This window comes from Hylobates moloch, unplaced genomic scaffold, assembly GCF_009828535.3.
Source record: "Hylobates moloch isolate HMO894 unplaced genomic scaffold, HMol_V3 SCAFFOLD_18, whole genome shotgun sequence".
Taxonomy (NCBI): Eukaryota; Metazoa; Chordata; class Mammalia; order Primates; family Hylobatidae; genus Hylobates; species Hylobates moloch.
The window spans coordinates 64,220,497-64,248,209 of record NW_026652293.1 but is presented as its reverse complement, the minus strand read 5'-3'; the positions used below and the strand labels follow the sequence as shown (position 1 = coordinate 64,248,209).

Below are 27,713 nucleotides of genomic sequence, written 5' to 3'. Positions count from 1 at the left end.
AAAGGAAGCACTAAACATGGAAAGGAACAACCAGTACCAGCCACTGCAATAACATGCCAAATTGTAAAGACCATCGATGCCAGGAAGAAACTGCATCAACTAACAGGTAAAATAACCACCTAACATCATAATGATGGGGTCAAATACACACATAACAATATTAACCTTAAGTGTAAATAGGCTAAAGGCCCCAATTAAAAGACACAGACTGGTAAATTGGACAAAGAGTCAAGACCCATCAGTGTGCTGTATTCAGGAGACCCATCTCACATGCAGAGACACACATAGGCTCAAAATAAAGGGATGGAGGAAAATCTACCAAGCAAATAAAAGCAAAAAAAAAAAAAGCAGGGGTTGCAATCCTAGTCTCTGATAAAACAGACTTTAAACCAAAAAAGATCAAAAGAGACAAAGAAGGCCATTACATAATGGTAAAGGGATCAATTCAACAAGAAGAACTAACTATCCTAAATATATATGCATCCAATACAGGAGCACCCAGATTCATAAAGCAAGTCCTTAGAGATCTATAAAGAGACTTAGACTCCCACACAATAATAATGGGAGACTTTAACACCCCAATGTCAATATTAGACAGATCAACCAGACAGAAGGTTAACAAGGATATCCAGGACTTGAACTCAGCTCTGCACCAAGCAGACCTAATAGACATCTACAGAACTCTCCACCCCAAATCAACAAAATATACATTCTTCTCAGCACCACATTGCACTTATTCCAAAATTGACCACATAATTGGAAGTAAAGCACTCCTCAGCAAATGTAAAAGAACAGAAATCATAACAAACTGTCTCTCAGATGACAGTGCAATCAAATTAGAACTCAGGATTAAGAATCTCACTCAAAACCACACAACTACTTGGAAACTGAACAACCTGCTCCTGAATGACTACTGGGTACATAATGAAATGAAGGCAGAAATAAAGATGCTCTTTGAAACCAATGAGAACAAAGACACAACGTACCAGAATCTCTGGGACACATTTAAAGCAGTGTGTAGAGGGAAATTTATAGTACTAAATGCCCACAAGAGAAAGCAGGAAAGATCTAAAATTGACACCCTAACATCACAATTAAAAGAACTAGAGAAGCAAGAGCAAACACATTCAAAAGCTAGTAGAAGGCAAGAAATAACTAAGATCAGAGCAAAACTGAAGAAGACAGAGACACAAAAAACCCTTCAAAAAATCAATAAATCCAGGAGCTGGTTTTTTGAAAAGATCAACAAAATTGATAGACCACTAGCAAGACTAATAAAGAAGAAAAGAGAGAAGAATAAAACAGATGCAATAAAAAATGATAAAGGGGATATCACCACTGATCCCACAGAAATATAAACTAACATCAGAGAATACTATAAACACCTCTATGCAAATAAATTAGAAAATCTAGAAGAAGTGGATAAATTCCTGGACACATACACCCACCCAAGACTAAACCAGGAAGAAGTTGAATCTCTGAATAGACCAATAACAGGCTCTGAAATTTAGGCAATAATTAATAGCCTACCAACCAAAAAGAGTCCAGGACCAGAGGGGTTCACAGCCGAATTCTACCAGAGGTACAAAGAGGAGCTGGTACCATTCCTTCTGAAACTATTTCAATCAATAGAAAAAGAGAGAATCCTCCCTAACTGATTTTATGAGGCCAGCATCATCCTGATACCAAAGCCTGGCAGAGACACAACAAAAAAAAGAGAATTTTAGACCAATATCCCTGATGAACATCGATGCAAAAATCCCCAATAAAATACTGGCAAACTGAATCCAGCAGCACATCAAAAAGCTTATCCACCACGATCAGGTCAGCTTCATCCCTGGGATGGAAGGCTGGTTCAACATATGCAAATCAATAAACGTAATCCATCACATAAACAGAACCAACAACAAAAACCACATGATTATCTCAATAGATGCAGAAAAGGCCTTCAACAAAATTCAACAGCACTTCACACTAAAAACTCAATAAACTAAGTAATGATGGAATGTATCTCAAAATAATAAGAGCTATTTATGGCAAACCCATAGCCAATATCACACTGAATGAGCAAAAACTGGAAGCATTCCCTTTGAAAACTGGCACAAGACAGGGATGCCCTCTCTCACCACTCCTGTTCAACATAGTGTTAGAAGTTCTGGCCAGGGCAATCAGACAAGAGAAAGAAATAAAGAATATTCCATTAGGAAAAGAGGAAGTTAAATTGTCCCTGTTTGCAGGTGACATGATTGTATATTTAGAAAACCCCATCGTCTCAGCCCAAAATCTCCTTAAGCTGATAAGCAACTTTAGCAATGTCTCAGGATACAAAATCGATGTGCAAAAATCACAAGCATTCCTATACACCAATAACAGACAGAGACCCAAATCATGAGTGAACTCCCATTCACAATTGCTACAAAGAGAATAAAATGCCCAGGAATCCAACTTACAAGGGACGTAAAGGACCTCTTCAAGGAGAACTACAAACCACTGCTCAATGAAATAAAAGAGGACAAAAACAAATGGAAGAACGTTCCATGCTCATGGATAGGAAGAATCAATATCGTGAAAACGGCCATACTGCCAAAGGTAATTTATAGATTCAATGCCATCCCCATCAAACTACCAATGACTTTCTTCATAGAATTAGAAAAAACTACTTTAAAGTTCATATGGAACCAAAAAAGAGCCTGCATTGCCAAGACAATCCTAAGCAAAAAGAACAAAGCCGGAGGCAACACACTACTTCAAACTATACTACAAGGCTACACTAACCAAAACAACATGGTACTAGTACCAAAACAGAGAGATAGACCAATGGAAAAGAACAGAGCCCTCAGAAATAACACCACACATCTACAACCTGATCTTTGACAAACCTGACAAAAACAAGAAATGGGGAAAGGATTCCCTATTTAATAAATGGTGCTGGGAAAACTGGCTAACCATATGTAGAAAGCTGAATCTGGATCCCTTCCTTACACCTTATACAAAAATTAATTCAAGATGGATTAAAGATTTAAATGTTAGACCTAAAACCATAAAATCCCTAGAAGAAAACCTAGGCAATATCGTTCAGGACATAGGCATAGGCAAGGACTTCATGACTAAAACACCAAAAGCAATGGCAACACACGCCAAAATAGACAAATGGGATCTAATTAAACTAAAGAGCTTCTGCACAGCAAAAGAAACTACCATCAGAGTGAACAGGCAACCTACAGAATGGGAGAAAATTTTTGCAATCTACCCATCTGACAAAGGGCTAATATCCAAAATCTACAAAGAACTTAAACTAATGTACAAGAAAAAAAAAAACCCCATCAAAAAGTGGGCAAAGGATATGAACAGAAACTTCTCAAAAGAAGACATTTATGCAGCCAACAGCCACATGAAAAAATGCTTATCATCACTGGTCATCAGAGAAATGCAAATCAAAACCACAATGAGATACCATATCACACCAGTTAGAATGGTGATCATTAAAAAGTTAGGAAACAACAGATGCTGGAGAGGATGTGGAGAAATAGGAACGCTTTTACACTGTTGGTGGGAATGTAAACTAGTTCGACCATTGTGGAAGACAGTGTGGCGATTCATCAAGGATCTAGAACTAGAAATACCATTTGACCCAGTGATCCCATTTGACCCAGCAATCTAAATTGCCCCAAAAATTTAGAATTGGGGCAATAGCAAAGTTGCTATTTATATATGCAAAGAATTATAAATTATGCTACTATAAAGACTCATGCACATTTATGTTTATTGCGGCACTATTCACAATAGCAAAAACTTGGAACCAACCCAAATGTCCATCAATGTTAGACTGGAGTAAGAAAATGTAGCACATATACACCAAGGAATACTATGCAGCCATAAAAAAGGATGAGTTCATGTCCTTTGCAGGGACATGGATGAAGCTGGAAACCATCATTCTCAGCAAATTGTCGCAAGGACAGAAAACCAAATGGCGCATGTTCTCACTCATAGGTGGGAACTGAACAATGAGAACACCTGGACACAGGGTGGGTAACATCACACACCAGGGCCTGTCATGGGGTGGGGGGAGGGATAGCATTAGGAGAAATACCTAATGTAAATGACAAGTTAATGGGTGCAGCAAACCAACATGACACATGTATACCTATGTAACAAACCTGCACGTTGTGCACATGTACCCTAGAACTTGAAGTATCATAAAAAAAAAAAAAATTAAAGACCAAAAAAAAAAAAAAACCAGAAGTGACATGACATAAACTGCCTGGTCTCTGCCCTCCTAACCCTGGGACATCAGGCAGACCTTGAAAGCTGGATATTGTCATTTGGGAGGCGAGGAGAGGGCAGTGCAATGAAGGTCCCTGCTCTAAAGGCCCTGGTTTGACTTGTACAAGGAAGCAGTAAGGTACAGAAAGGAGCGTCAGTGGGAGCTATGGCCAGGCTTTGAAATCTTCCCCAGACCAGCATGATGATTGGTGTGCCTACCACTGAGCTCCCTGCCCTCCAGTTAGCCAGGGTGAAAGAACAACCAATCCTCTTCTGATACAGATCTCTCTGTTATTAGGATCACAGAAAAGGTGGCCATGGTGACAATCCTGCCTTTGGGGTTTGGGTCATAGATGACTATACCTATGCTTAAATAGTTGTCATAAAAATAGAGTTTTGAGCAGAAATGTGGATTCAGAAAATAGATTTTTAGAAAAATTAAACTACCAATAATGTCCACAGTGAACAGAAAGAGGCTGGTGGCTGAAAATCTATTTAAGGGCTACTGCGACAATCCTGCATGCATGATGAGGATGGAAAGAGAAAGGAAGAATTCAGTCACAGGATCCTAGGGTGCAAACCCAGGCCTTAAGCACCCAACAGATTCACAGAGTCCACGTGCTAAGTGCAGGAAAACTGAGACTACTCCAAGTATCTCAAGCAGAAGAAATTTAATATAGGGAATTTGTTACAAAGATATAGAAAGAACTAGAAGAGAACAAAGGAGAAGGAGAGGGCAGGAGTAAAAAGGAAAAGGAGGTCATAGCTAGACACCCATCATTAATGCTCCTAAATGATGTCCCTCGGCCTGCTCAATCTGCTGTATTGTTGAGGAGGTTGTGCCAGTTGGCTCTGAAGCCACCAAGGAAGTGCTACATCAACTAAGATTGGAGCCCCAATAAGGGGGTTACCTGCAGGGTTGCTGATGTTCCAACTCACCCCTTCCTTACTATCACTACAGCAACTGCTTGCAATGGCCTCACAGTAAAACCCAGAATCAGGAAGTTTTTCTCTCCGTCTTACTGGTCTCCCACCAGTGCCTCCTATTAACAGAATTTAACAGCAAACGAGCTGGTGAGAAACCCTGGGATATGTAGCTTTCTGGCTCCTAGCCCTAGTAGTAAAGAGCAAAGCACAGGAAGGTAAGTGGAAGGCCAGCCTACACTCTTACCCGTTGTTAACAAATGTGCATTCTGAAGGATATGTACAGGGCAGTGGTGAGGAAGCAAGGTGATGGGGAGGGTGGGGGTTATAGTCCTTGCCTTCAAGGAAAATCCTAGAGAAAATTTAGAATTGGGGCAATAGCAAAATTGCTCCTCTGACTCTATGGCAATCAGATCATTGAAATTAAACGGAAATGACCAAGTTGGAGCCAGATAAAGCATGCCATGTGCCCTCTCCAGAATTCTCTGTCTGCTACATTAAAAATAACATCTTCTTCTTGTTGACAGAATTGCAGCTAGCACATATGGTACCATTGTGCAAATTTTTAAAAGGTATCTTCTCTGGGGTGGTAAAATATAAAAAGATGTCCTCTTAGGGAGGGTAAATTAGAAAAAGGTGGCACCTCTGATGAATTAGAAAAAGGCTCACCATCCTCAGCACCAGGGCTCCATTCACCCCTCGGCTAGTACCATTGTGTGGGACGTCACCTGCACAGCGGCAGGCTGCAGGCCACCTGTAATATGCTACCGTTTGCTAAGCCCTTTTATGTCTCATCTTACATGATCCTCACAATAGTCCCAGAAAATAAGCATTATTACTTCCTATCTTACAGACGAAGGGAATTAAATAGCTTATTCCCAGTCATATACTTAATAAGTGACACAAGAGCTGGTAGAGATGTGAAATCTAATAATAGCTTCTCAATAATAATATTGAGTGCCTACAGTGAGGCAGAAACTGTATGTACTTGAAACTCTATACATCTGACCCGCAGTCAATTCTCTTAACAGTATGAGGTAGCTAGTATTCTTTGCATTTCACTGGCCAATTTTTGACTGCTAGGAGAACAAGGACATCAGGGTCCCGAGGAAGCCCCCCACCCCGTATATACAGTGTGTGTGCCCAGTCCCCGAGCCACCATGAAAGGCATTCTTTCATTTATTTTATTTTTTTACTAGTTATTGCCTCACTCAAAGGAGGCCTAAACACAGTGAGATCTGAAGGGACAAGGAGACTGAATAGGAATATCTGAAGCTGGGATTTCCTGTGGGTTTTTCTACGAGTGAAACAAAAAGCTCCTTTGACTCTGGCTCCTTCGGGGTTCCAGGGAACAAGCTGGCATTATCTCTGCACTGAAGGGCCTTTGACTCCCACACTCACTGCAGACAATGCTAAAAGAACACCCAAAGGATTAGCGAAATGGCCTGCCAAGTCCCCAACTTTACAGAAGCTCTCCCTTGGTGGAAATAGCTCACAAGTGACAGCTCAGAAAATTTACAGAGAGCCGGCAAGGTTTGGTGGGAAGGCAATAGACCGAGTCCTCATCCTCTGCTGTTCCAGTGCATACTCAGGTTGGGTACATTTTCGTAACAGTTTTATTAAATAGATTTTCACTGTGACTATTTCCTCACTGGAGCTAAAACACCTGAGAAGCCAAGGAAGAAGGAAAACTGTGTTTAGAGAGAAAGGCAATGACAGACGCTCTGCTGGGCTGAACTTCTTTTAAGGTTAGAATGCCCTCTTTGGGTATGAAATTATATCAGCAAGAGCAGGGAATTTTCTGAGCCAGAAGAGATTCAGAAACACCAAAATCCACACAATGTCCTAATGGAGACTTGTATAGAGCTTACATTTCATATAGATGAAAATGTTACATAGGTAAAACCAAAATTCAATTGCACAGTGAAAAAAAAAAAAGATTTACTGGGTCTAGAAATGTAACTCCTGTAGCACAGCCAACCTGTATGTGTTATTACACAGCCTTCACTGTCCATGATACATTTGGTGTCAATCATCCACACTGAATCACCTCATCGCCAGCAGCACTAGAGATACTCAGGGCCCAAGACAGCATCCTACCCACCAAAAGAATAGCTCACCTTGATTGTCATTGCTGGTTGGTATTTAATGGGGAACCTTGACAGTTCCAACCCTTTTCCTTCAGGCCTATCAGTGAAAGCAGTTGTCCAGTTAATCTCGTAAGACCAGCAGGGTCTCCAGAGCATGGACAGACTACAGGGTAGGTTATCATTTGTCCTAAGGCTGCAAAATGTAGCATCACAGGATTCATCCAAAAGGCATAATCGGGAGAGTCTATACTAGTCAGCACTCCGAAGAGTGTAAGTCAACCAGGAGAATCCAGGGGTCAGACCAACGATCAAAAACCAGGGAGGGGCCCAGCATGGTGGCTCATGCCTATAATCCCAGCACTTTGGGAGACAGAGGCAGGAGGCTTTCTTGAGCCCAGGAGTTTGAGACCAGCCTGGGTAACATAGGGACATCCTGTCTCTACAAAAAATAAATAAAAATAAAAATAGCCAGGCATTGTGACATACTCCTATAGTCCCAGCTACTTGCAGGGCTGAGATGGGAGGATCACTTGAGCCCAGCAAGTAGAGGCTGCAGTGAGCTGTGATCATGGCACTGCACTCCAGCATGGGCAACAGAGAGGGAGACCTTGTCTGAAAAAAAAAAAAAAAATACCAAGGGGGTCTGGTGAGCCCACAGTTTTGGAAGCTGAGTTTCGGAGGCACTCCCACTCAGAGCATACCGCTGTGTTGCTTTATGGAGAAGCCAGCCTGCACTCACATTCCGGGAATGTGCTGAAGCTGGGGGTAACAATACAACCCCATGATGTCTTGTGCTCATCTTCCCCAAGACACTCTCGTGTTCATCTATTCCTCCCTTATGCGGCGCTGTGCCTGGTGGCTCAGAGACCAAAGGCAGCATATCAGCAGCCTGTCTCAAGAAACAGAGGCAGTGCAATAGTAACTGAGGCTAAGAACTGGAAATGGAGGAGAAGGGAAAGAGGGAAAGGGGAGGGAAAGTAGCAAAACAGCTATTAAGCACAAATCCATGATGCATCATTTCTAATTCCAAAATCCAAAATTCTCTGAGAACCTCAAGCTTTCTCTAATTCATCTGGCAGTAATCTGACCTGACTGAACTCACATGGTGGCAGAGCCTCATGTGCACAGATGTGAAGCAATTTAGAGTCTTCAGTTATCCTACTTAGTGGGAACAAGCATCTGTTTTACTGTAGAAACACTAATGTGATTCAGATAACATTATATATCTGTAGAAACACTAAATGAATCAGATGACATTAATCCACTTGGACCTGGATTAGGACAGGAGGGAGCCACAGATCACTGGACAAGCAATAAAGCCAACAGATTATAGGCAGGACTGGCTGCTGGGGACCATACAAGCAAGTTTATAGCAAAAGCAGTTCTCTACACATAAATGATAATAGGTTGTGACAAACACTGATCAAATTGGACCTTCACTGCAACTCTGTAAATTGAGGGCTGATATTATTATCCCCATTTTCACAAGGGAGGACACTGAGATCTAGAGACACTAGAGGACTTATGCCTGACCCGCCTTCCCCATCCACGTCCTTTCCACCTGGCCACTCGGCCGGTTGTGGTTAACTATCACTTATCCACAACAACAACAAGCAAGTTGAAGTATTTTGATCATAATTTAAATGACGTTTGCCTTTGGAATGTACCTCTGTGCTTCCAAGAGAAGAAGCATTTGTCCGGTGTTTCAGGAATGTGCCATACTTCATGATAAATGATGAACGCAGGAGGTGTTGGGAGCACCAGAGGTAAGGGTTGGCTAGGGGGATGCTGCAGTGCCCCATGCTTCATGAGTCCCCTAAATCCACTCCAAATTAAAATCATGATGATGTGCTTTGATATGGAGAATGGAAATTTTTCTCTCACAAAATGTGTAGATGGAGGCTCCTTTAGAGATTTTTGCCACTTTTGGCATGTTGATCTTGAACATGCAATCTACATGAAAAGTGTGCTTGTGAGCCCAAGCAACATGAAGACAAGTGCCTTGTGCTCCTCTTTCTAACCCAACTGTTACCTAATCCTCTCCCTGTGATGTTTCAAGAGCCACTCCTGGTTGGGGGCAATTCTGCCTACTCTTGCATGCCATGGTGGCTATATTACACATGCTGTTTTAAAGCAAACCAATTCAATAAGTCTTTATTGTTACTATAAGTCTAACACGAATTATAAGAAGGCAAATGAGACAAGGTTTGTCCTCAAGAAATTTACCCCAGACTAATACAAAGACATATCCAAAACAGTGGATTTCTCTCCACTAAATTCCTGATGATTCACACTTTCCCTGCTCTGTGATGATTAATAATTATTCATTTTAATCAAAGGCAGTCTCCTAATTTGGATATTGTCTTTTAAAAAGGATATTTTATTCATTAAAAAAGAGAATAACGAGTAAACACAGCAATAGGTAAAAAATAGGCTGGTATAAAAATAGACACATAGATCAATGAAACAGAATAAAAAACCCAGAAATAAAGCCACATATTTACAACCAACTGATCTTTGACAACATTGACAAGAACATACACTGGGCAAAGAACACCCCTTTCAATAAATGATACTGGGGAAATTGGATGGCCATATGCAGAAGAATGAAACTGGACCCCTATACTTCATCATACACAAAACTAAATTCAACTAAAGATGAATTAAAGTCTTATAAATAAGACCCAAAACTATAAAAATACTAGAAGAAAACTGAGGGAAAACTCTTCTGGACATTGGTCTATGCAAAGAATTCATGACTAAGACCTCAAAAGCACAGGCAACAACAACGACAAAAAAAAAAACATAGGCAAACGGTACTTAGTTAAACTAAAAAGCTTCTGCAGAGCAAAGGAAATAATCAACAGACTTAAGAGACAACCTGCAGAATGTGAGAAAATATTTGCAAACTATGCATCCAACAATATCCAGAATATGCAAGGAACCCAAACAATTCAACAACAAAAATAATTCCATTAAAAAGTGCGAAAAGGACATGAATAGACATATTTCAAAAGAAGACATACAAATGGCCAACAGGTATATGAAAAAATGTTCAATATTACTACTAATCAAAGAAATGCAAATTGAAACCACAATGAGATGTCATCTTATGCCAGTCAGAATGGCCATTATTAAAAAGTCAAAAAATAACAGATACTGAACAGAATGCAGTGAAAAGTGAAAAGGGAAATTTTATACACTATTGGTGAGAATGTAAATTATTAAAACCTCTATGGAAAACGGTATGGAGATTTCTCAAAGAACTAAAAATAAAACTACCATTTAATACAGCAATCCTACTGAGAGGTGACAGCATGCTGGCAGCCCTCACAGCCCTCGCTGGCTCTTGGCGCCTCCTCGGCCTTGGCGCCCACTCTGGCCGCGCTTGAGGAGCCCTTCAGCCTGCCACTGCACTGTGGGAGCCCCTTTCTGGGCTGGCCAAGGCCGGAGCCGGCTCCCTCAGCTTGCCAGGAGGTCTGGAGGGAGAGGCGTGGGCGGGAACCAGGGCTGCGCGCGGTGCTTGCGGGCCAGCACGAGTTCCAGGTGGGTGTGGGCTCGTTGGGCCCCACACGGGGAGCAGCAGGCGGGCCCCACCGCCCCGCCGCCCCACCGCCCCCCACCCCACTGCCCCGGGCAGTGAGGGGCTTAGCACCTGGGCCAGCAGCTGCTGTGCTCGACTTCTCACCGGGCCTTAGCTGTCTCCCCGCGGGGCAGGGGGCAGAGCTTGGGACCTGCAGCTCACCATGCCTGAGCCTGCCCCCCTCCCTGGGCTCCGGCGCAGCCCCAGTCTCCCCGACGAGCGCCGCCCCCTGCTCCACGGTGCCCAGTCCCATAGACCACCCAAGGGCTGAGGAGTGCGGGCACATGGCACGGGACTGGCAGGCAGCTCTACCTGCGGCCCCCATGCGGGATCCACTGGGTGAAGCCAGCTGGGCTCCTGAGTCTGGTGGGGACTTGGAGAACCTTTATGTCTAGCTAAGGGATTGTAAATACACCAATCCGTACTCTGTATCTAGCTCAAGGTTTGTAAACACACCAATCAGCACCCTGTGTCTAGCTCAGGGTTTGTGAATGCACCAATCCACACTCTGTATCTAGCTAATCTAGCTAATCTAGTGGGCATGTGGAGAACTTTTGTGTTGACACTGTATCTAGATAATCAAGTGGGGATGTGGAGAACTTTTGTGTCTAGCTCAGGGATTGTAAACGCACCAATCAGCCCCCTGTCAAAACAGACCAATCAGCTCTCTGTAAAACAGACCAATTGGCTCTCTGTAAAATGGACCAATCAGCAGGATGTGGGTGGGGCAGATAAGACAGTAAAAGCAGGCTTCCCAAGCCAGCAGTGGCAACCCTCTCGGATCTGCTATAAATCTTGCTGGTGCCCACTCTTTGGGTCCACACTGCCTTTATGAGCTGTAACACTCACCGTGAAGGTCCGCAGCTTCACTCCTGAAGCCAATGAGACCACGAACCCACCAGGAGGAACGAACAGCTCCAGACATGCCACCTTAAGAGCTGTAACACTCACTGCGAAGGTTTGCAGCTTCACTCCTGAGCCAGCAAGACCATGAACCCACCAGAAGGAATAAACTCCGAACACATCCGAACATCAGAAGGAACAAACTCCGGACGTGCCGCCTTTAAGGACTGTAACACTCACCACGAGGGTCCACGGCTTCATTTTTGAAGTCAATGAGACCAAGAACCCACCAATTCTGGACACACTACTACTGCATATCTACCCAAAGGAAAATAAATCAATATATCAGAAAGATACCTGAACTTACATGTTTATCACAGCAATATTCACAACAGCAAAGATATGGAATCAACCTAGATGTTCATCAACAGAGAACTGGATAAAGAAAATACAGTATACATACAAAAGAGAAAACTATTCAGCCACACAAAATGAAATCATGCCTTTTGCAACAACATGGATGGAACTGGAAACCATTATCTTAAACAAGTCAGACACAGAAAGACAAATATCACATGGTCTCACCTACAAGTGGGAGCTAAATCATGTCCACACATGGATGTAGAAAGTAGAATAACAGACAATGGAGACTCAGAAGAGTGAGGATATGAGGGGTGAAGGATGAGAAATTACTCAATGGGTACAACGTACATTATTTGGGTGATGGACATCCTAAAAGCCCCGACTTGACCATTAGGCAAACTATTCATGTAATGAAATTGCACTGTACCCCATAAATTTATATAAATAAAAAACTAATAATTTGACCCAGCAATCCCATCACTGGGTGTATACCCAAAGGCTTATAAATCATTCTACTATAAAGATACATGCACACGTATGTTTATTGCGGCACTATTTACAATAGCAAAGACTTGGAACCAACCCAAATGCCCATCAATGATAGACTGGGTAAAGAAAATGTGGCACATATACACCAAGGAATACTATGCAGCCATAAAAAAGGATGAGTTCATGTCCTTTGCTGGGACATGGGTGAAGCTGGAAACCATTATTCTCAGCAAACTAACACAGGAACAGAAAAACAAACACCACATGTTCTCACTCATAAGTGGGAACTGAACAATGAGAACACATGGACACAGGGAGGGGAACATCACATACCAGGGCCTATTGGGGGGTAGGGGTCAAGGGGAGGGAGAGCATCAGGACAAATACCTAATGCATGCGGGGCTTAAAACCTAGATGACAAGTTGATAGGTGCAGCAAACCACCATGGCACATGTATACCTATGTAGCAAACCTGCATGTTCTGCATATGTATTCCAGAACTTAAAGTAAAATTTTTAAAAAAATTGTAAATTAAAATTTAAAAAGCAGAATAAAATTTTAAATATAGTGTTGATATAAATTCATACCAAGATTAGCCAAAGGGAAAGTAACTCCCATAAGATATCTCATTTTGTTTCCACTGAGCCTGTTCTGACTCCTTGAAATGGGAAAAACAGGGGTAATAACAATATCTTTTATCATGTATTACTTTATGCCTTTCAAAAAAAGTTTCAAAAACATAATAAATATTTGAATGAATGCACTTAAGATAATCCCAAATCAGAGTCAAGAAAATATATAAAAGTTAAATTCAAATGATAGAATTTATCCATTTTTCCATTCAAATTACAATTTAAGTCAAGTAAAGAAAGACACACAAAAGCTGCATGATTAGGAGGGAGTGCAGCGCTCATCCTCCTGTCCCCAAGGCCGATTAGCCAGCTGGGTGAGAGATGAGATCATGAGTTCTGGGTCAATGAGTCACTCCCCTTCACCATTGCCCGCAGACACAAACAGCTGCAGGCTCCCAAAGCGTGTGTCCACCCTACGGAGCTGCCACCCTACAGAGGAGAAAATGTGGGTGAAAGTAAGCAAAAGCAACACCACAACCATGAAATTAACTCAGTGTTCTACAAATGGAGAATTAGATATCCCTTTCTGAATGAAGAGCAGCATATTTCATACACAGTGTGGAAATAAACATTGAGTAAATTGTTTTCAAAATTGTCATACCTAGGAGTAAACCCAGCAAAAGGTAAATTATAAATTAAAGGAATCCTTCTTTCTTCCTCCATCTATCCATCCATCTAGCCTGTAAGGTATTTATCAGGCATCTACTAGGTGCTAAATACTTCTTAATTATTTTGGTACACCCCGATGTGCCCAGTCATTCTGATGAAACAATATCCAGAAACTTCATGAGAATTAATTCTCTTTTTTCCACGGGACTATAGGCTTCTCAATGGTGTAGACAACACTATCTATTTAAATTTACATATCAATTTATATATATACAAACGTAAGTATATATACATGTTTTATATTCAAGAGCTATCATAGTATCTGACTGTATAGTGTGTGCATCTCAATAAATATTTAAACTGAACTGAACTTCTGAAACTCTTGATTGGTTTCAAAAGATATAAAAATAATAGACTTGGTTAATCTATGCATTGGATTAATCCATCCTAAATAAAATTAAGAGTTTGGTCTAATCCAGTGAGAATAGAGTAAACCATAAGTGTACTACATAGATGAGGGAGTAAGGAGATAAACCAGAACTGAAACCTTGAGCTGAAGAAGTCTACATTGGAGTCAGAAAAACAGGTTATATCCATAACAAACTATAACAGAAGAAGGAGAGAGCAGATGATTCCAGAGAACCAGGGAAGGCTGAGAAGCATTATTGATTTGCTAGATGGTAAATGAGGGATGACATTTTGATGTGTTCAGATTGGGAGCAAGGAAGATGGGTTCTGTAATATTCTCAGTGGGCAGAATAATGTGCATAATAAAAAGGCCAGAGTGTCCGTTTTAAGTGTTTAAGGGCCAGTGTACGGAAGGCTTGAAAAGAGATGCTAAGAATTTGCTTGGGGGGAGATAATGAGTCTCTGAAAGCCCTTTCCACAGAGGAACAATAACCCAATCAGATCTGTGCTTTGTGAGGACTGTCCTGGCAGCAGTGTGCAGGCCTGACTGGAAGGAGTTACTCAACAGAGACATAATGACATAATCCAGTATCAGAACTGGGAAGACACAGGAAGGCCTGGAACACCTTCTGAAGAGGCATCCTAGGTGTGGCTGTTAGGCTCTAAGGCCTAAGAGTACCAGGCTCCCTTAGTTCTTCTCTCTAGACTGGATGGCCCTTGAGAATGATCTACATTTTTGTTTTGGGGGGAGTTTTTTCTTTTTTTGCTTCTTTTTTTTGAGACAGGGTCTTGCTATGTTGTCCAGGCTGGAGTGCAGTGGCTATTCGTAGGCACAAGCATAGCGCACTGCAACCTTGAACTCCTGGCCTCAAGCAATCCTCCCACCCCAGCCTTCCAAGGAGCTGGGACTATAGGCATGCACCACCATGCCTGGCACTCTACATCTTTAAGTACCCTGCAATGCACAACACTGTACTGTGTATACAGTAGATGCTAGTGTTTGTGAATGAATAAACACAATGGAAGAAATTAATGGATAAGTTAATGTCTCTAGGAGATAATTCTATAAACTAAGGAACACAAAATGATTCATAGAGTCGAGGTAATTTAAGGCCCCCAAATCTACTGTTTAAATTGGATAAAGATGATCTATCCCCAAGGACAGTGTCTCACATTTCATTTTGCTTGGCCTGCAGCTATAACACAAGACGCTAGGGAAACATTAAGACTTGTACTGAAATATGCAAACTTTTTTTCTTCAGAAGATTTGTGATCCCAAAACAGCTCTTGCAACTCTAAGTTTCCAGTGTAGCAGAAACATTAGAACCCCGTTTTATCTCTGTATTTACTTTTTTTCTCACTTGACCATTGTAAAATAATCTTCCTTTTCCTATCAGTGTTGGAGTAAGATGAGGCATGCTTTCACTTATAAATGCAAAACACGCACATTCTCCTGTGTTAAAAATAAAGTCCAATAATCGATCCACTCACAAATCAAGAGAGGACAGGTACAGGCCGGGCGTGGTGGCTCACTTCTGTAATCCCAGCACTTTGAGAAGCCGAGGCAGGCAGATCACTTGAGGTTAAGAGTTCAAGACCAGCCTGTCCGACATGGTGAAACTCTGTCTCCACTAAAAATACAAAAATTAGCTGCACGTGGTGGGGCATGCCTGTAATCCCAGCTACTCGGGAGGCTGAGGCAGGAGAATTACTTGAACCTGGGAGGCGGAGGTTGCAGTGAGCCAAGACTGTGCCGCTGCACTCCAGCCTGGGCTACAGAGCGAGACTCCGTTTCAAAAAAAAAAAAAAGATGACAGGTATGAAAAAGAAAAGTTAGGTAGGTGTACATGTCCAAAATGCAATTTCAACTCAGATTCCACATTCAGGACACAACTTACTCATTAAACTTTAGATACTTCACCTTTCAACCTGTGAAAGCAATTAGTCTCCATGCAGGGCCACCTGTCAAATGCACATTTCTATTCCTGGTAGATTTGTTCACCTGGGCGAACATAATTGTGTTAATGATTAATATCAATCCTAGACATGTACAGCTCTGGGGAGTTAAAGTAGCTACTACATTCGGGCAGATAACTGCAAAGAAGCTATCTAGGCCTCCTGAAATGGAACCACCTGGACGAGGGAAGGAAGCAAAATGTGAAAGCCCAATGAGCATGGAAGAGGAAATTTACACCGTAGCTCAAATCCTGCACAATCCCAATCCTGCAGGACAACGATCACAGCATCGTAGCGCTGGAAGGGTTCCCATTCATCATCCCACGCAGCCCCCTCCCCAGTGCAGAACCCCCATGACAGTCACCCTAGAGTCATCCAACACTGCCCTACATACTTCCAATGACAAAAAGCTCTCTGCCTTTCAGGGTAGCCTATTCCATCGATGGACAACTATTTTTAGCAAGTTTTTAATTTAGTCAAAAAGTGATACCTTTCTAATGTGTGGCTCTCATGCTAACTCTAATTCTGAACCAAGTAGGCACTCAATAAACGTTGAATGAATAAATAATGAATTCATGAACAAAAAGATTCTTAAGGACCCATTGACATTTAGTGTAACAATAGTAATTACTTGAAAATCTACGTGGTTTTTTGTTTGTTTGTTTTTTTGACGGAGTCTTTCCCTGTAGCCCAGGCTGGAGTGCAGTGACATGATCTCGGCTCACTGCAACCTCTGCCTCCCAGGTTCAAGCGATTCTCCAGCCTCAGCCTCCCGAGTAGCTGGGATTACAGGCGCACGCCACCATGCTCAGCTAATTTTTGTATTTTAAGTAGAGATGGGGTTCTGCCATGTTGGCCAGGATGGTCTCAAACTCCTGACCTCAGGTCATCTGCCCACCTTGGCCTCCCAAACTGCTGGGATTACAGGATGAGCCACTGCGCCTGGCCGAAAATCTAAGTTTTTAAAAGCCATCATGGCTCAAAAAAAAGGGATTCAGTTCAATTCACTTAATGTATCTTAAGCAGGGATGAATTATACAGAACTATGAAATGACACAACTTAATGAAAAGAGTTGTAAGTAAAAGAGGAGGAGCCAGGTTCTAACAATCACTCTGCTGCTGTTTCTCACTTTTCTCACCTGTAAAATAAGAAGGCCAGATTACATGATCTCTACTACCACTTACAACATTCAATACTGTACAGTAAATATATGTATATGATTTATCTTCAGAGATTGCCATTCCTCATCTTGAGGAGTTTACTGTCTTATTTGCATTTCTCTGAGAGTTCAAACTCTGAACTCTGAAAATAAAAGGTGAAAGTCCACCCATGACAGACAAATGTTGTGGCTGAACAGGTAGAATTTTATCCACATTTTTTTATGATGAGCAAGCACAAGGCCATGTGGCTGGAACATTAACCTGAAGTTGACATGAGAAAAATACTGTGGGGCTACTTATTTCAATCACAGTCGTGCATCACTTACTGACAGGGACACGTTCTGAGAAATGTGTCATTAGGTCATTTTGTCATGCAAACATCGTAGAGTGTACTCACAAAAACCTAGATATTACAGGCTATGACACACCTAAGCTATATTGTATAGCTACTGTTTCTAGGCTACAAACCTGTGCAGCATGTTACTGTACTGAATACTGTAGGCAGTTGTAACACAATGGTAAGTACTTTTCCATCTAAACATATCTAAACATGGACAAGGTACAGTACAAATACACTATAAAAGATGAGAAATGGTACACCTGTATAGGAGGCTTATCATACATGGAGCTTGCAGGACTGGAAGTTGCTCTGGGTGAGTCAGTGAGTGAGTGAGTCCATGTGAGGGCCGAGGACATAATTTTATGCTACTGTATTTATAAACGCTGTACACTTAGGCTATACTAAATTCATTTAAATTTTTTTCTTCAACAATAAATTATCTTGAGCATACCATAACTTTTTTTACTTTATATATAATAATTTTTTAATTTTTTTAATTTTTTGACTTTTTTATAAAAACACTTAGCTTAAAACACAAATCCATTGTGCAGCTGTACAAAAATATTTTTTCTTTATATCCTTATTATCCTATAAGACCATATTTTTAATTTTTTTTTTACTTTTCAAACTTTTTATTAAAAACTAAGACACAAACACACACACCAGCCTGGGCCTACCCAGGGTCAGGATCATCACCATCTCTGCCTTCCACCTCCACACCTTGTCCCATTGGAAGGTCTTCAAGGTAAAAATACGCATGGAGCCATCATCTCCTATGACAACAATGCCTTCTTCTGGATACCTCCTGAAGGACCTGCCTGAGGCTGATTTACAGTTAACTTTTTTTTTACTAAGTAGAAGTACACAAAATAACAATAAAATGTATAGTAAATACTAGGCAATAGGAAATTGTCAGCCCCAGTATAATCTCATGGGACCACTCTCACATATGTGACATTGACAAAATGTCATTATGCAAGGCATGACTGCACTTATTTTGAGACTATGTCTCTACATACATAGTTCTCAGTAGCATCATTTGTTAAATAAGGATGCTGACATCTTACCTGCCAGAACACAAGGAGTTTAGCCAATTGGTGTTTTGAAGCTTCATCTGACAATAAGCTCTGTGATTCTGTTTATAAGTCAGTGACCAGTGACTCTAGTGACTGGAGGGAGCCCCACAATGTCTAGCATCCATTTCTGAGTCATGACAAAAAGCAGGTGGCCAAAGGGGAAATGGGGCAGGGAAAGGAAGCAGATACAGGACCAGTAGTCATATAAGAGGCTGTGCACACCATGTGAGCCCCTGACTACCTTCTACAGCTAAATGTCTGTATTTCATTCATTGCCCAGCCACAGTTCTCCCTTCCTGCTTCTACTTGGTGTGAACATTTGGAAGCTGATTGCAAAGTCTTGGCTCAAGAGAAACAGCTGGTGAACTCTGGTTTTTAAAGAAAAAATGGATTCTGAATGGCTAAAGCATCTGGAATTTTAAAAATTACGTGATTGTTGCACACAAGTCATTCGCTAAGGAATTTTTACCACAAAGTCATTAAAGTTAGGAACTAACAACGGAAGACTCCTCGGAGCTAAAAGTCTTATATTACTAAATGGTGCTGACTGAAAAATGGCTCTTCACTGGTGGTTCCAGCTGTGCCAGGAGGGGACCCGCCTCAACCCAGGGTGGCTGCCAAGGGAATCTCTGGAAGCAGTGGGCTCTGCTTGGATTTATGAGAACACAGCATATAAACTCAATTACCATCATGATTATCAAAAGAATGATTCTGGCCAGGTGCAATGGTTCACATCTGTAATCCTAGTACTTTGGGAGGTCGAGTCAGAGGAGTTGCTTGAGGCTCAAGGTCAATCCGGCCAACATAAGGAGACTCTATCTTTTTTAATTAAAAAAAGAAAAAAAAAAGAATGATTCTAATTCTGGTCTAATGACCCTAACCTAAAATAATACCTATTTTTGTACTCAGAAACTTTGTGCGCTGGTCTTTAAATCTTGTTTAAAGGGCCGGGCGCGGCCTCAGAAACTTTGTGCACTAGTCTTTAAATCTTGTTTAAAGGGCCCGGCGCAGTGGCTCACGCCTGTAATCCCAGCACTTTGGGAGGCTGAGGCGGGCAGATTACAAGGTCAGGAGATCGAGACCATTCTGATCAACATGGTGAAACCCTGTCTCTATTAAAAATACAAAAATTAGCTGGACATGGTGGTGGGCGCCTGTAATCCCAGCTACTCGAGAGGCTGAGGCAGGAGAATCGCTTGAACCCAGGAGGCGGAGGTTGCAGTGAGCTGAGATCATGCCACTGCACTCCAGCCTGGCGACAAAACGAGGCTCCATCTCAAAAAATACATACATTGTTTAAAGGTCACCATTGTACCCTCTCTTTGCTCCGAAGGTCCTGTGTCAAACTTTAACCAAAACCACAATAAAATTCAAATATCAACAATTTAGTCTCTAATCCTTCTCCAATCAAAATTTTTACATTTAAAAAAAGAAAAAGCTTTAATAAGCATAATAAATTGGCTTTTTTCCACATTAATGTCATAATGTTTGAGCAATTAGCAAGTACTATTTTTGTCATTTAACAAAAAACAATAATAGTTTGCCTCTCACTTTTTGGATGGATACATGCAGCACAGAAATGGGTTACAAGGGCAGAGACACCAAGCTATTTGTCTACCTTGGTGAGATTACAGTATTTTTTAGTGTTCATTTACTTGTTTGTAGTTTTCTGTGTTTCCTGTAATGAGCATGCATTGCTTTTGGAAAAACAAAAACCAATAAGATAAACTTAATTTAGGAAACAAATAAACTAGGAATTGTTTCTGCAGCACAGAAACAGAGCATTCATGCTCCTCTCAGAAGTTTCTGCCTTCTTCTGGAGGCATCTTGGGTGAGCAATGAACTTCCTGCAGAAAAGTCTTGGGGCCCAGCCCTGCAAAGTAACCATGACACCCAATGCCTCGATTTCTGGTTACACCTCATGTGCTATCCTAAGAGTTCTGGCAGATGCGTGTTGAAACAAAACAAAACAATCCAGATACCACTTTAAGATTTGCAATGAGATCTTGCAACCTGTTCTTTCAGTGTTTTAATAACTTTTCTGCAAATTGTCATCATTTGTTTTACAAGAAGATAGTTTAAAGTATATTTTATAAAACAAGCCTGAAGGAAATTAAAATTATGCCAAAGCCTCTTTTGCCAGGACTAACAATTCACTCTTACATTTTGGGTCTATAGATATGCAGGATGGAGGTTGGGCCTGTTGGCTCATGCCTGTAACCCTAGTGCTTTGGGAGGCCAAAGTGGGAGGAATGATTGAAGCCAGGAGGTCGAGACCAGCCTGAGCAACATAGCAAGACTCCATCTCTAAAAAAAATAGTTAGCTGGGCATGGTGGCATGCGCCTGTAATCCCAACTACTCAAAAAGCTGGAACAGGAGGATCTCTTGAGCCCAGGAGTTCAAGGCTACAGTGAGCCATGATTGTGCCACTGCACTCTATCCTGGGTGACAGAGCAAGACTCTCTTAAAGAAAAAAAAAAAAGTACCTAAATTCTAATATAGGTCTGTTCTGAATCACAGCTCCACTCTATAATTTCAGTTTGGCAAGTGGCCAAGAACACAGTTGTGAGTGGCACCCACACCAGGGTTCTAATCCTGGCTTTACGCTTAAGAGCTCTGTGAGCTTGGGAACCAAGCAGGGTGACCCTGAACCTCAGCTTTGTCATAGGGAAATGAGGACTGTAATCCCAGTCCCATAAAGATGCGGGGAGGATTTCATCAAAGGAATTCATAATAAAATGTCTGGCACATTGTAAGTTCTAAAAACCTGCAGATGTTACCGCTCCCTCCTAGTACTATCATATCTTATATGTGCATAGTGACTCATACTCCACAAGGTGCCTTCAGATCTTTTGCCTCATTTGATCCTCAGGCAATGCGATCAGTACAAAAGGCAGTAATTACTACTCCCATTTTTCTTTTATCTTTTTTGTAAACAGATGAGAAAACAGGCTCAAAGTCAAAGAGCCCGAAAAGCGGGTGTCTTGTCCAGGGCTCTTTTTGCTCTGTGGCACAGAACTGAACCTCAGAGGACTTCATGTACCATGCCGAGCACAAGAGAACTACATGTGTTTTTAAATGCCTTACTATTCCTACATTAATCAAATCAAACTGGTATTCTCACATTACTCCCAATTATTTAGATTTTGCCTAGGAAAAATAGCAACCAAGGATTTTTGAGAGTGCACTGGGTATCTCAGGCATTGGGCGAGGTGCTTCACTTCCACCATCACAGTTAAACCGCATAACAACCCTATGAAGCAGGTACTGTCATAGTCTCCTGCATGTCCAGGATTGACATGCAGGCAGACTGTCTCCAAACCCCGGTTCCTATGGTCCTAGTGCTGTCCAACTCAAATTTGTCCAGTTGATGATAAAACTTTGCAAATTGACTTCCCATACAACAAACCTAACGACACATGGAGGCCAGGCTATGAGTGTTCTCTTTTACATTTCAGGAGACTGAGGCTCTGAGAGGTTAAGCGACTGACCCAGCCCTGTCCTCACCCAGCAAGGACACAAGGCAGCACTCCCTAACTCCAAATCTCACTGTCTTTGGAAAACCTCACGTTTTAAGAGTGAGAAGGTAGAAGTCCTGTCATTGTTGAAAAACAACCATCCACAATCATCACTAAGAGTTGACAGCGAGACCCGCGCTCCAGGCGGTGGAAACCGAGCAGTCTCCGGCTTGGGCCGTCCTCGTTACTGTAGCCAAGTAGGAAGTGGGCGGTGACACTGATTTCAGAGCAGCCCCTAGGGAAGGCACAGGCACCAGTTCCTGGTCCCGCTCCCAGCCTCCTCCCTGCAGGTCCCCAAGAGGTGGAACCGGAGATCCAGCTGGGTCTTGGGGTTAAGGCGGGCGGGACGTCCCCTGTCCCGAGGGGGCGCAGGCTGGGGCGCACCGCAACGAGAGTGCGGGCGGCGCAGGTGTCCCAGGAGGGATACAAACCCCAAGCACGCCCCTGCAACCTTTCCTGGTCACCTGGACACGCAGCGGGGGCGCGGGTCAGACTCCTACAGTTTCGCAAACTGCGGGTTCGGGGGATAGCTGCACAGTCCTGGGTCAGGGACCTGGCCCGGCTCGGCGCTGGTGCCGGGCTGGCAGCCCAAGACTCGCTCTTCTCTCAACCCCGCATGCCTCGCGTCCTGCCTCAGTTTCCTTCACCTCGAAAGGGGTTGTTAACAGAGGCACGCCCTGACCTACAAGACTTCCTGGGGGCCAGAGCGCGCCCTCCCTGCCAGGACCCCCCAGGACGTGCTAGGACTCTGTGGCAGCTCGCCTACCTGCGCGGTGGCTCACGCCGCCGCCGGCGGCGGCGGCTGGGGCGCCCTGAGGACCCCTGCCTGGCATGCGCCCCGCTGCCAGCTCCTCCCGCTCCGCCTGGACTGCCTCCTGCTCGCTCCCCGAGGCCAGAGGCGGGGGGAAGGGAGCAGCGCGCTGGACGGGAAGTGGGGAGGGGGCTGGCGACGAAGGGGGCGGCTCCTTTCTTCTCCTCAGCAAGTCCGCTGTTTCCTTTCCAGCATTGGCCCCTGACGCGCGCGCGCGCGCGCGATGCTGGAGCGGGCGGGGCCAGCGGCCCTCACAGCCTGTCTCCGGGATCTCAGGACCTCAGAAAGTTTGCTTTCGCTCTGACTCATTTCTGGAGGAAACAAGAGGGGAAGTGCAGGAAGCCTCCAGGATGGGGTACAGGAGGGCGCCTTCCAGACGCATGATTTAAGAAGTGACCACACAGTGATGGAGAAGATGGAGGGATGTGAGGGGCTCATTTATACAAAGTGGGGGCGGGGGGGCGGAGTGGGGATGACTGATGACCCTGGAAAGAGATGAGTGCGAGCAGATGTTTAGAAATGAGATGGGATTCCAACTTCTAGCATCTTCCAGCAGCTCCGGGCTGGTTCCAGGACACAGGCTGGTTCCAGGACACAGGAGTCCATGCAAGCTCCTAGGCAACTGACTCCCGCCTTCACCCCTTCTCTTTGGTTCATTCAAAGAAGCCACTGGAGCACCCCCTAGGTAGCACCTGCTATAGAACAATGGGTACAAGGAAGGGGGCTACAAATGGGCTTTTTGCCCTTAAGCAGCTCACTTCCGGACTAGAAGGAGAGCACGTGCATAGAAAACCAAATCACAACATGAGATAGAATGTGCCATGTGCCAGAGGCTTGGCACAAAACCTCTTGCAATGGTTCAGGGATAGGAGGGAGAACTGTGAAGAAGAAGGGTTGGGGAGACGTTCTGCAGGAATGGGAAGGATCTCCTTAGAACGAGAGGAGTTAGAACTAGAGGAGGGCTGAGGTCCTTCAAAAGCTGAAGATCTTAAGACTGAAAGCACACAGTCGTACTTAAAATCAGTGTGTTTGCCCGGCATGGTAGTGCACTCCTGCAGTCCCAGCTACTCGGCAGGCTTAGGTGGGAGGATTGCTTGAGCCCAGGAGTTCAAGGCTTCAGTGAGCTATGATGGGGCCCCTGCACTCCAGCCCAGGTGACAGAGAGAGACCCCCCACACCCCCACCACATCTGTAAAAATAAATAAATGTATGAATATCTAAGGCCAGGCACTTTGGGAGGCCAAGGTGGAAGGTTCACTTGAGTCCAGAAGTTTGAGATCAGCCTGGGCAACCTAATAAGGCCCTCTTTTTTTTTTAACTTTTAAGTTCAGTTTGTTACATAGGTAAACTTGTGTCATGGGTGTTTGTTATACAGAGTATTTTGTCACCCAGGTATTAAGCCTAGTGCTCATTAGTTGTTATTCTTGATCCTTGCCCTTCTCCTACCCTCCATCCTCCAAAAGGCACCAGTGTGTGCTGTTCCCCTCTATGTGTCCATGTGTTCTCATCATTTATCTCCCACTTATAAGTGAGAACATGTGGTGTTTGGTTTTCTGTTCTTGTGTTAGTTTGCTAAGGATAATGGCCTCCAGCTCCATCCATGTCCCTGCAAAGGACATTATCTCATTCTTTTTTATGGCTGCATAGTATTCTATGGTATATATGTACCATATTTTCTTTATCCAGCCTGTCATTGATGGGCATTTAGATTGATTCCATATATTTGCCATTGTGAATAGTGCTGCAATGAACATGTGTGTGCATGTGTCTTTATAATAGAATTATTTATATTCCTTTGGGTGTATACCCAGTCATACGATTGTTGGGTCAAACAGTATTTCTGTCTTTAGGTCTTTGAGGAATCACCACACTGTCTTCCACAATAGCTGAACTAATTTACACTCCCACCAACAGTGTAAAAGTGTTCCTTTTTCTCCACAACTTCTCCAGCATGTTATTTTTTGACTTTTTAATAATAGCCATTCTGACTGGTGTAGATGGTATTTCATTGTGGTTTTGATTTGCATTTATCTGATAATCAGCGATGTTGAGCTTTTTTTCATATGAATGTTGTCTGCATGTATGTCTTCTTTTGAAAAGTGTCTGTTCATGTCTTTTGCTCATTTTTTAATGGGGTTGTTTGTTTTTTTCTTGTAAATATAAGTTCCTTATAAGATGCTGGATATTAGATCTTTGTTAGATCACAGTTTGCAAAATTGTTTTCCCATTCTGTAGGTTGTCTGTTTACTCTGTTGATAGTTTCTTTTGCTGTTCAGAAGCTCTTTAGTTTAATTAGATCCCATTTGTCAATTTTTGCTTTTGGCATCTTCGTCATGAAATCTTTGCCTATGCCTGTGTCCTGAATGGTATTGCCTAGGTTGTCTTGCAGGGATTTTATAGTTTTGGGTTTTACATTTAAGTCTGTAATACATCTTTAGTTAACTTTGTATAAAGTGTAAGGTAGAGGTCCAGTTTCAATCTTTTGCATATGACTAGCCAGTTATCCCATCACCATTTAGGAAATTCTTTACCCATTGCTTGTCAAAACCCTTTCTATAAAGAAAAAAAAATTTAATTAGCCAGCACAGTGGCCTGTACCTGTAGTCCCAGCTACTTGGGAGGCTGAAGCAGGAGGATCACTCTAGCTCAGGAGGTCGAGGCTGCAGTGAGCAGTGATTGCACCACTTCCCTCCAGCCTGGGCTAATGGAGTGAGACCGTGCCTAAAGAGAGAGAGAAACAGAGAGAGAGAGAGAGAGAGAAGCCTCAAATCCTGCCTGAATTTTTAGCCTAGCAGCCTGCCCTTCAAATTTCAAACTTGCTAGACCTTAAAATCAAGTGAGCCAATTCCTTAAAATAAATCTTTCTCCTTTTTCTCTCTTGCCTCTTTCTCTATCTTTTTCTTCTCTCTCTCTTTCTATCTCTTTCTCCTCTCTCTCTTTATCTCTCTCCGTTTCTCTCTTTCTCCTCTCTCTGTCTCTCTTTCTCTTCTGTCTTCTCTATCTATCTATCTGTCTTCCTGTCCTCCTCTCACTTGCTCACTACTTTCTTTGGGTCCCCTCCATTAGTTTCTCCCCTTCTCCCCACCCCTTATCTTGGACCTCCCCAGAATTTAATCCATGGCCTGCTTCTCTTCTTGAGCATCCCTCATACTTGACCTTACTCATCCCTCTCATCTACTTCCAGGGTTTCAACCACCTGGTGAAACCTCAATCAGAATCCCTGACTGCATCCTGTCTCCCAAACTCCAGATTCATATTTCCAACTTACAGATTCTGCTGGGTTCTCGAAGTTAATATCACCAAAACGATTCTCATGGTCCTCTCTAGCACATTCCCAAAACTGCTGCCTTTCCTGTATTAAACTTTTCTTCAAGATAGCTTTACTCTCTTCTTGTCCCCCCAGCCAATCCTACATCCCCCCTCACCTTCGTCCCTTTCATTCAGCCATTGGATCCTGTCCTTTCCACCTCAGAACTGTCTTTTGTATCCATTTCCTCCTGTCCATCCCTCACTAGCCCTAAATTAGACTGAGCTTCATTGTATTTCCAACTGCCCCCTCAACAGCACCACCCTCAACAGCACCACTTGGTTGTCTAAGAATCCATTCAAACCAACCGAATTGAAAACCATTCCCATTCTTTTCCCCTCGATTCCGTACTTCTAATTGTGTTCCACACCTCCACCACTGGTCCTACCAACCATCTCATTAGCCCTGTGGCATAGTCTAGAAGGCATCATACTATGTGGTTAGGAGGATACGCTCTGCACTCAGATAACGGCACCGTATCCGAGCTCCACTACTTCTCAGCTGTGGACTTTGAGAAGTTATTTAACCCTCTGCTAAGTCTCAGTCTGCTCATCTGCAAAACAAAGGTGATGGTGGTACCATAGAAGGTTGCTGTGAGAGGGTCTGATATATGGTCTAGAGTGGGGCCCAGGCAATGGATTTTTTTAAGTCCTCCAGGTGATTCTAAAGCACAGTGAGGGTTGGGACCCCCTTCTGTAGTGGTAGTATAGACAGATTTGTGGTAGATGCAGAAAGACTGATTAGGAAACAGGTAGGAGTTCCAGGTAAGAGACCATGAGCATTTGTAATGAGGATAGAGAAGATATGGCTGGCTGAGCGTGGTGGCTCATACCTGTAATCCCAGCACTTTGGGAAGCCAAAACAAGTGGAATGTTTGAGTCTAGGAGTTCAAGACCAGTCTGGGTGACACGGTGAAACCCTATCTCTACAAAAAAAAAAAAAATTAGCTGGGTATGGTAGCATGCACCTGTAGTTCCAGCTACTTGGGGGGCTGAGGCAGGAGGATCACTTGAGTCTGGGAGGTTGAGGCTGCAGTAAGCCATGTTCATGCCAATGCACTCCAGCCTAGGTGACAAAGTAAGACCTTGTGTCAAAATGAGAGGAGAGAGAGAGAGAAAGAGATAAAATGGGGCCATATTCAAGAGACACTTAGGAAGCAAAATTATATGAAACTTGGTAACTAGATGTTGAGGGTAATTGAGAGGAAAGCATCTAAAATGACTCCGGCTTTTAATTTAGTTGACTAGGCTAGGTGGATATGGTTCCCAAATATGTTTGTTCATTATAAGCACTTGGGGAAAATTTATATATTTTTTCCTAGCTGTTATGTATTATATAT

The 27,713-nt window shown here is 42.9% G+C and overlaps 1 protein-coding gene across 5 annotated transcripts in view; it reads right to left on the bottom strand.

The window, feature by feature from the left end:
* The window catches only part of DISC1 (DISC1 scaffold protein), a 378,435-nt gene extending 355,268 nt beyond the window's left edge, over positions 1 to 23,167 (bottom strand). For all 5 annotated transcript variants that reach the window (XM_032136495.2, XM_032136504.2, XM_032136499.2 and 2 more), the window contains exon 1: positions 23,023 to 23,167. In XM_032136495.2, coding sequence (XP_031992386.2) covers positions 23,023 to 23,089 — 67 coding nt within the window. In that variant the 5' untranslated portion in view covers positions 23,090 to 23,167. The remainder of the gene's footprint in view (positions 1 to 23,022) is intronic.
* Positions 23,168 to 27,713: the final 4,546 nt, after the last annotated feature.